Genomic DNA, 9,562 nt, shown 5'->3' on the forward strand with positions numbered 1-9,562 from the left:
ATTAGGGATTAGCAGAATTTGCAAAAATAGCACCAGTATAAAAGGGCCTTTAGAAATGCTAAAGGCCCTTTTATACGTCACAAGAATTCAAGTGTGCTGCTGCTGCTGGCTCTTCCCTCCCACTGCAGCCTTTTTCAGTGCAGTACCAGAGGCGGCTGCATAGTTCTGACCAATCACTCAGTAGTTGTCAGACATCATGGAAAACAAGTTTTTTTCCCATAAACTGGGCCAAGAGCAAGCTTGAAGAACTCCTGAGCTATGAGGTGTAGGTTTTGTTGCAGCGGCCCTGAGAGCGACAACAGGGTTCTGCGTTCTTGTGGTTTAACCCTGACTGTTGTCCTGATCTCCTGTGTCTCCCCGTTCCAGTTGGTCGTTCTCTGGCTGGAGCACGACTATCGCTACCAGTATGCCGAGGACCTCCTGCAGCACGTCCGCTACGGCCTGATGGATGTCCCCACCCTCCACCACCTGGCCCACAGCCACCCCCTGGTCCGCTCCTGCCCCACCGCCGCCGCCCTGGTGGACGAAGCCCTGGACTACCATCACGCCACCTTCGCTCAGCCCCTCCGCCAGTCGGCCAGCACCAGGCCCCGCTTCCAGTCCCTCACCCTCTATATAGTCGGCGGGCGAAAGCGGGAGGTGAGCAGAGTCAGGGAGCTGCGTTACTTCAACCCGTCGGCGCAGGAGGACGTGCGGGTGGCGGGGGGGTCGAACTGGAGCGAGTTGGCGCCCATGCCCACCGGGCGCAGCCATCACTGTGTCGCCGTGATGGGCAACTTCCTGTTTGTCGTGGGCGGTGAGGTGGAGCACGCCACCGGGAGGACGTGTGCCGTGAGGACTGCGTGCAGATATGACCCCAGGGGCAACCGGTGGATTGAGATAGCCCCCATGAAGGCGTGCAGAGAACACTTTGTACTGGGGGCTCTGGGTCAGTACTTGTACGCGGTGGGCGGCAGGAACGAGCTAAGGCAGGTGCTCCCCTCCGTGGAGCGCTACTGTCCCAAGAGGAACAAATGGATGTTCGTGCAGCCCTTCGACCGCTCGCTGTCCTGCCATGCCGGCTGTGTGGCTGATGATCTGCTCTGGGTCTCAGGTACGCAGCGGCCGGGAAAGGAAGAATCGCCGTGTTCTCCAGTAAAAACACCCGCACCTATTCTGTATTTGCACATTTTCACTCGCCTGGAACCTTTTTGACATTTTGTTACAGCACAAACAAAGACTTCACCGTGTTTTAAGGGGATTTTATGTGACTGACCAACACAAAGCTTAGTAGTTTATATTTGGAGGGAGACGACTGGCATGCCTTAGTATTTAGCTTCTCCTGAGTCGTACTGTGTTAATGTTGAGTCATAGACGGATATCTGAAGTAATCCACATTATATGGAGACAAGTTTCCTGGGATGTTTAGATCTGCACATCTGTTGGTAGAAGTTTCTACCAGCTTTACACCTCTAGACGCTGAACTTTTATCCCATGCCTCTCAGCAAAACAACTCCAGGTCAGTCAGAATGAACAGTAGCTGTCAGGTCTTGCCACAGATTTCCCATCTAGACTTTGACTAGGCCATTATATGAAAAGAAATAAGCTTTGACCTTGACCACTCCATTGTAACTCCAGCTGCAGTCCTACTGGAACCTCCACACTAGTGTTTAGCAACCTCTACCAGGTTTTTATCCAGGAAGACCCTGTATTTAGCGTCATCTGACCCGCTTTTCTGTCCCTGTTAAAGAAAGTAATCCCCACAGCATGAGGCCGCCAACACCGTGTTTCACTCTGCAAGTGGTGCTTTTAATGGACGGTGTTAGTTTTCTGCCACATGTAGCCTTTTAAATAAAGAAAATAAGTTTTCATTCTTGGACACTAAAAACAGGGATTTTTGTTGCTTTCTTCTTGTCACCCTTCTATAAAGGCTTAAGTAGGGGACATAAACTTTAAACCAGTGCATTTCAACTTATTTTCATTCTACTGAAGCATTATAATGAACTATGGAGAGAAGCGGTCATGCGAATTCTGAAACCTCATGGGTAACACTTAATTCAATTGTATATTATTATCTGTTAACTTTGTATTACCATACCTTTCCATTTATTATGGATCTGATATACATTTGGGCCAGTCGACTCCTGATCTAACCAAAATCACTTTTAAGTAATCTCCTGCTGGTAGTTATGAATTTGAAATTCCTTACTGAGTGGAATCTAGAAAATTACTTGAATTTATCAGTTTTCAAAGTGGGTTTGAAACGTCTTCTGGGTGAAAAATGAACAGAAGCAAGGTGCGACCATTTTTGGAACTGAAACGGCCAAAACCGCAACAATTCAAGAACGCAGAGGGACAAAACGATCTACGGCCATGAAAACTTTAATTCACAAATTTGAACTTCTTTGTGTTGGTTTGTCATGTAAAATATTTAAATGTATAATATTTAAAATATAAAATATAAAAAAAACCACACAATGAGGTTGGGACAAGGAGTATGAATGTTTTTGCCAGGCCCTGTAACTCCACATGTTCACACACAGACTGCATGCACATTTCTGCTATCATTTGTTACGCACACTGAGGATGTTGTACTTTTGTCTTCCAGGCGGAGTCACAAACACAGCCCAGTACCAGAATCGGCTGATGGTGTACGACCCAGAGCAGGTAGGTATCAAACGATTAGATCAGGATCTTAAATGCTTTGGAAATGTTTAACAAAAAAGGATGGAATCACAAGTGATGATGTAAGAAGTTGTTTGAAGGGACAAAACAGGAATATCTACCTCTGTCCTTTTCTTCAGCTCTTTAAGACTTTTATCCTAGTTTGCTTTTTGAACTAAACATCTATTGCTATTGGTGCACACATCTTTGATGTTGCACAGCAAAAAGGATTTGAACCTGTTTTACGTGAAGTTAGTGACAATCCCCTCTCCCAGTCCCCTGGCTCTTAATGGAGGAAGAGGAGAAAATATTCCACTGAGAAATGGGACACGGCTTCAAAAAACACGATCAGTCATTTTTATAATATAAACATATAAACATAAGCATATGTGGCCTAATCTGCCCATAATCCTCAATCCTGCAGTGGACATTATTCTGACATGAATTTACAACAAGAAGGGCAAAAATGGATACCACATTACAATAAGGCTCTCCTTATAAATTGATATAGATATATAGATGATGTATAGATATGTTATTAATCAATCTGTAAACAAAGGCAGCTGTTTCCCTCCCCCCACTCCACAAAAAACACTGGGGCACCCTACCCCTAAGAAACCTTAATGGTGGATTCAGGCCCTCACATGACGGCGCTCAGAAATTGTCCGAAAAGATCAGCGTAGGAGAGCCTGAGTCTGACTCCAACACTTGACCGACGGGTCGAATGACGTTTGAAGTGTTTGTAGATCAGGAAAGCAGAGCGTCCATCCAACTCCTGGATTGCGTTGTGGTTGTACGTAGCACAGAGGCATGGCGGCGTGCATCTACGAACGGTGCACATCCGCATGGGTCTGCGCTTCTTCTTCCAAGCAAGGGAATGAAGGAGTGAGAGAAAGAAAGAAAGAAAGAAAGAGGCAGAGAGTCTCATTTGTATTCACCACGAATCTACATTCACCTGCCAGAGCAACAGCAACCCCCCACCCACTCTACCCTCAACAGATGGCCACCCGTCAGCTCCCAGCAGACACACACACACACACACACACACTCTCATTCTCTCCCTCAATCAAGAACACACACACACACACGCACGCAGGCACAAAATAAGCTTCCCCACACTTAGTGAGATGAGCAGGGATCCTTGGTGTAAAATGGAGTGGATGAAACATATGATTAGAAATAGGGAGGGAAGTCATTAGTACAAAGCAGAGCTCCAGTGTCACGTTATTTATCTAGCGCTGAGCATACATCAATTACCCATGCATGGATCTGCTTAAATATTAATCTCCTCATCCGTCCTCGTTCCCTTTCCACCTTTCTGTCTCTCTCCCGCCCTCTTCAACTGCACATCCTTTATTTTTTTTTTTTAATTCCCCCTCTCTGGGAAACCACCCGCCTCTCCAGGACCAGTGGCTGGCCCGCAGTCCCATGCTGCAGAGGCGCGTGTACCACGTCATGGCGGCCGTCAGGAGGCAGCTGTACGTGCTCGGCGGCAACGACCTGGATTACAACAACGACCGCATCCTGGTCCGTCACATCGACTCCTACAACATGGACCTGGACCAGTGGACCCGCTGCTCCTTCAGCCTCCTCACAGGTGGGCAGGGCCGGCGGGAGCGCACGCGGGGATAATTACCGAGCCGACGGTAAACAAGCAATCAGACCGCATGACGGCGTTATTTGTCTGCAAACAGAAGCAGTTTAAGCAGCAGCCAGTGTGACATTAACGTCGCAGCTTCCTCAGCCGTCTGACTGAGAGTTCAATTAGATCATTGATGGCGCTCTCTCTCTCGCTGGCTGAGTGCGAGGCCGCAGCGCGGGGATGAAAACAGCCTAGTGTTATTTCTGGACGGAGCAGGAGGCTCGTTGATCCTGGGAATAATTGTAAAAGTGTCACGTTGGCGACAAGAGCCCCGAAGGTCACTGCACAAGGTCGGGGAGAAGCTGTTTTGTAAGGAGGAGTCAAAGTGGTGTTAACAGCGTGTTGCAGATCCACAACCTGGCAGGTTAAAGTTACGGGTGACTATAACAGAAACGACCCCCGCCATCGATGTGCTCACACATTCATTCAATCCACCTTCGTTTTTGAAGGTGGATTGAATGAATTCAGCCCATCAAACTAATTTTACTATAAAACAAAAATGATCTAATGAAATACAAAAAGCCGTATTTAAATGATGAGTGTGTTCCTTGAGGAGGAAAATGAAACAGTCATCGCTACCCAAACCCAAGAACTGGTTGTGCTACGCTCGGCGGAATCAACTACCAATAAGCTTTCGTAATAATTGTAAAGGAGGTGCTTTGATCCACTGTTAATTTTTTTTTTTTACAATTATGTCAATTCAGGGGCTATTGGGGTGGTTAAGTCCGGTCTTTTCTTGCTAAATGCAAATTCTTTTGCATCGCTGTCCTGCTGTAAACCATTTCACCTTAAGATCTTTTAAGCTTAAATTCACCAACTGATGGATCTAGTTTCCCAGGTCCTGATCATCAGAGTGTCCCCATCACCATACCTCCACATCTGACTGCCGTGTCCTGGTCTTTTTCTGAAATGCTGCGTTAGTTTTAGGCCAGATACTGCCATATTCTCAAAACTGCTACTCATCAGTCCACAGAATATTTTCCCTACGGTTTAAAAATCATCAAGATTTTTACTCAGACTCTAATAAACATTAACCTTAACTGAGGCAGGCGATGCCTGCAGGGCTTCGGGTATTCCGATTTCTTTTGCTGCGTCCTGGATGAGTCCTTTATATGTTCTTGAAATCATTTTGGTAGGCCAGCCTTTTCTAGGAAGCTTATCCTGTTTTTTTGTTAAAAATGTGGATCGCTGGCGTCCCAAAGCCTGAGAAATGGCTTTGCAACCATTTCCAAACTGATACGTGCCAAGGACGTCGTTTCTCATCTTCTCTTGAGTTTCTTCAGGTCAGAGCCGGATGCGTTGCTTTTTGAGATAATTTACCAAACTTCTTGTTGTCAGACAGGTTCTGTTTAACACATTTCTGGATTGTACAGCGGAGGCAGTAATACAGCCTGAGGTTTTAAAAAAAAAAAAGATCTCAGTTAATTAATCAGTTATCCACGAGGCAATTATATTTTGCCGTTAAAAAAAAGTTTAATAGTTTTTCTCCTTAATCAATACAAGCATCAATTTTCTCTTATATAAAAAATTATTTTGATGATCTGAAACATTTAAGTGTGACTATAAGCAAAACAAAACAAATCAGCAAGGAGACAAATACACTGATTTTAGGACCTGTTCCTTCAGGTCACAGGAAAGGCTCCACGGCTCCTGTCCCAGCTTTCCTCTCTTCTCAACCCTCTTTCTGCTCTCAAGGGAAGTTGCAACCATCTTGAGAAGTTTCATCTATGTCGTCCTCAGGTCAAAACGAGTCTGGAGTAGCCGTCCACGCTGACAGGATTTATGTGGTAGGAGGGTACTCCATTTGGACCAACGAGCCTTTGGCGTGCATTCAGGTGAGAGCTGTGACACTGGACCATGAATTCAGCTACAGCGCTTTGTTGTGAGAGGGACATACGGCTCATCAGATGCACAGTCTGACTGATTATCTGCACAGTACATCCGCTATTCAGCAACTGGCTGTAGCCCAGAGAGACGTTTTATCAGGCTCTTAATTTGAACAGCGTATTTTTACACAGTCCTACCAGCAGGTACGCCTCCGATGTAATGAGCTGGTCTCAACTTTTAGAAAACGGCTTTTTATTGTCTGAATAAATCAACTCAATGACAAAGACTTAGCTTTCAAGATCAGAATGTCTGATTTTAGATCAAAGTTAGGGTCAGAACCCCACCCAGGGCCGCAAATACAATAAAAAAAGAAAAAAAAGAGTTGAGTCTTAATTTAACATTAAGGTAAATAACACATCATAACGATAAATCATATTTATGACATAAATTCAGCCATCTTTTTGGACTGGCGACCTGCCCAGGGTGGACCACGCCTCTCGCCCACGACCCTGGACGGGTATAGATGATGGACGGATGGAAGGGTGGATGGGCTGAAATAGATTTTAATACAAACAGTATGTTCAAATATGTCCAAACAAATTAAGCAGCTGTTGACGTCATTCTAAGCCTCTAAACGGACTCGCTACTAAAACCTGTAAAGTTAATCAGTAGTCCGGGACAAAGACTCGTCTACGGTGGGCCAGAAGCCTCTGGGTTAGATGACTGAGGTTTTCTCCGTACGAGTCCAATGAACGTAGGATAGCGTAAAATAAAAATATTGGGGAACTTCGCTGTATTTAAAACGGCACTTTGCATTTTCAAACAGCTCAAGCAATACATCACACAACATTTATCTTGTTTGTGGGAACATTTGCCCACTGGGAGTTTGAAGCGAAGGCTTCAGTGGCCGTACAGGACAGGGACTTTCATAATAAGACAACCGATGGAGTAAATCAGTCCTTTAAATGAATCTGTTTAGTTTTTAATGAGCCATGAACAAGACTGGCTAAAACAAAACATCCCTGAAACGGTCAAGTCAAAAGGCTGATGAAGACCATTTATCAAACAAAATTGCAAAATTTAGTTAATAGAACAAATAATAGACGTTGTTGCACATTATAAATGTTTTTACCATTATGATATTCTTCATTAATGCAGGTAAATCGAATTAACCCTTTAAAGCCTGATACAGGTAATTGTGAGGAAAGTTCACATTTTTAAAAATCTTTTGTTGATTTAAAAAAAATAATAAATAAAATGTCAGGCCTTCAGATTTTCTTTGTATCGTAATTGATATGTTAGACCAAAAAATGACACGACAAATGACATTTCCCTCAAGTTTTCTGCATTTTTATACAGGGTATGTACAATATTTATCATTTATATGTTGTAAATTGTTTGTTCAGAAAAATACTCATTTTGTTGAAGAGGTAGCATCCTCAGAAATATTTTTATCAAAAAGAATACAAAACGTTTTAGGGTTAAGATTAAAATAGCTTTTTCCTGTGACACCTGGTCACAAAAGCATCATAACCAAAAATATAAAGTTATTAGAATAAATAAACCTAAATATTCAGAAAGGCCGATGAAAACCTTGTCCTGCTACCTAACCCTGAATGGCTTTAAATGTTCTGGTCATCAGAATGATTATAATACTTTACGGCTTCCAGAGGATAATAATGTTGTTAGGACCTGAAAGCTATGAAGCAGAAATTGGAACATGTTTAGAGATCATCTCTGAAATCCAGTTGAAACTCACTAACTTGTATGTACAATGTAACTTCGAGCTGTCGTCGTCCTTTTGGGGTTGAACGTCCTTTAAGACGCACTAAGAAGAAAGGAAAAACTGTTGTTGTGAAAAATGGAAATGAAGCACTCTGAGTCCTCCGAGCCTCAGCCAGAGCTGAAAGGATCTGAAAGGCAGCGTCAGTGTATCGCTGTCCAGGGTCCTGTTTTTCACTTGGTGATCATGCAGCTGGCCCGCCTCTGAATCATCTCAGCCGTTCAGAGTGCCATGTGAGTCATTCGTACCGAAGAACCGGGCCATAAATCTATAAAAATGTTTTATCTTGGAACGGAAATTAAAATGAACAGTTGTAAAGGTAGGATTTGTAATTCAATTTGACAGAAACCACGATAGTAGCTCCATTATCTGAAAACTTTGTTGTGATAATTATCTAGTTATTCCAAACTGGGATCTTTGTGTACTGTTACACCCCCAGTATTTTTAATATTTTAGCACATATATTATTGAAGAAAAAAAAATCAGAAACCCATGTATAATTTTTTTCACATCACAACTGTGCACTCGTTTTGCATAGCTCATCATAAAATCCCACTAAAATCTCTTGAAATTGGCGCCAACTTGAAAAGGTTTATTAGGCATGAATACTTTCTCAGGGCACTTTAACGCCTCATTACACCGCGTTCAGGTGTCACACCTAAGGAGCCAGGTACTACAGTATGAATTTCCTCTTTCAGGTTCTGGATCTAAGCACCGAGGGGAAGGAGGAGGTTTTCTATGGGCCGACACTGCCTTTCGCCTCAAATGGGATCGCAACCTGTTTCCTTCCTGCTCCCTATTTCACCTGCCCAAACCTCCAGACGCTGCAAGTACCGCATCACAGGATAGGTGCCGTGTAACCCGCTGGCCGACAACACGTCCGAGAGCATAAAACACGGCCAGACGACGGAGGCACTCACCGCTAAACGGCGGACAGTGGGCACTTTGCAAACCAGACTGAAGAAAAACAAAATAAAGAACTAGCAGTAATGAGAAGGGCACCTGGCTGCTCCAGCACAGGTGTAACAAGGGAGCCACGGCGTTTTCAAAGCTTCTGTGGACCACCTGCTGTCAAGGCGGTACCCCCACCCCCCCAAGACAGAGACATGGCGTTGTACTTAGGGTAGCGTCTACAGGAAGAAGGCATGTCATTCCTCCTGAGAGGTAACTATAGCTGATCAGTCCAACTAACCACAGGACAGCATGTTTCTGGAACCAATGATGGAGCTGTAAGCTGTAAGCTCCATCATTGGCTGTTTTTTTTTTTTAAATTTAAAAAAAACACTGAAATGCAAACAATTTCCATCTATTGCTGTTACAGCTTTTATAGGCCGATTCAAAGGGCAATGCCAGGATTCTTAGTTACAAGTTCTTTGACTGCAAGGACCTTTGTTTGTTTTTTTTGTTTTTTACTTTGTGAATGATGTGACTTTGACACATGATCCTTCTGCAAAACCAGTAATGTACTGCTGAATGTGTGTCCTGTGTGTGTAGGTGTGTGGGTGGGGTGGGGGGGGTTGGGTTATGCTCAGGAGCCAGACTGTTTGTGTTTTAAATGAATGTCTGGACATTCAGTCATGTTGTACTTATTCTCCATTGTCAAGCAACAAAAAATAGGCTTTTACCAAATATGGAAAAAAATAAAATTAAATTATGTGACACCCGCA

General features: G+C 43.9%; 1 protein-coding gene across 1 annotated transcript in view; it reads left to right on the top strand.

Moving 5' to 3' along the window:
- klhl32 (kelch-like family member 32) overlaps positions 1-9,123 on the top strand; it is a 43,012-nt gene extending 33,889 nt beyond the window's left edge. Inside the window, exons 7-11 of the mRNA XM_021321690.2 lie at positions 367-1,093; positions 2,588-2,646; positions 4,048-4,240; positions 6,026-6,120; positions 8,594-9,123. Coding sequence (XP_021177365.1) covers positions 367-1,093; positions 2,588-2,646; positions 4,048-4,240; positions 6,026-6,120; positions 8,594-8,755 — 1,236 coding nt within the window. The 3' untranslated portion in view covers positions 8,756-9,123. The remainder of the gene's footprint in view (positions 1-366; positions 1,094-2,587; positions 2,647-4,047; positions 4,241-6,025; positions 6,121-8,593) is intronic.
- Positions 9,124-9,562: the final 439 nt, after the last annotated feature.

This window comes from Fundulus heteroclitus, chromosome 3 (genome assembly GCF_011125445.2).
Source record: "Fundulus heteroclitus isolate FHET01 chromosome 3, MU-UCD_Fhet_4.1, whole genome shotgun sequence".
NCBI lineage: Eukaryota > Metazoa > Chordata > Actinopteri > Cyprinodontiformes > Fundulidae > Fundulus > Fundulus heteroclitus.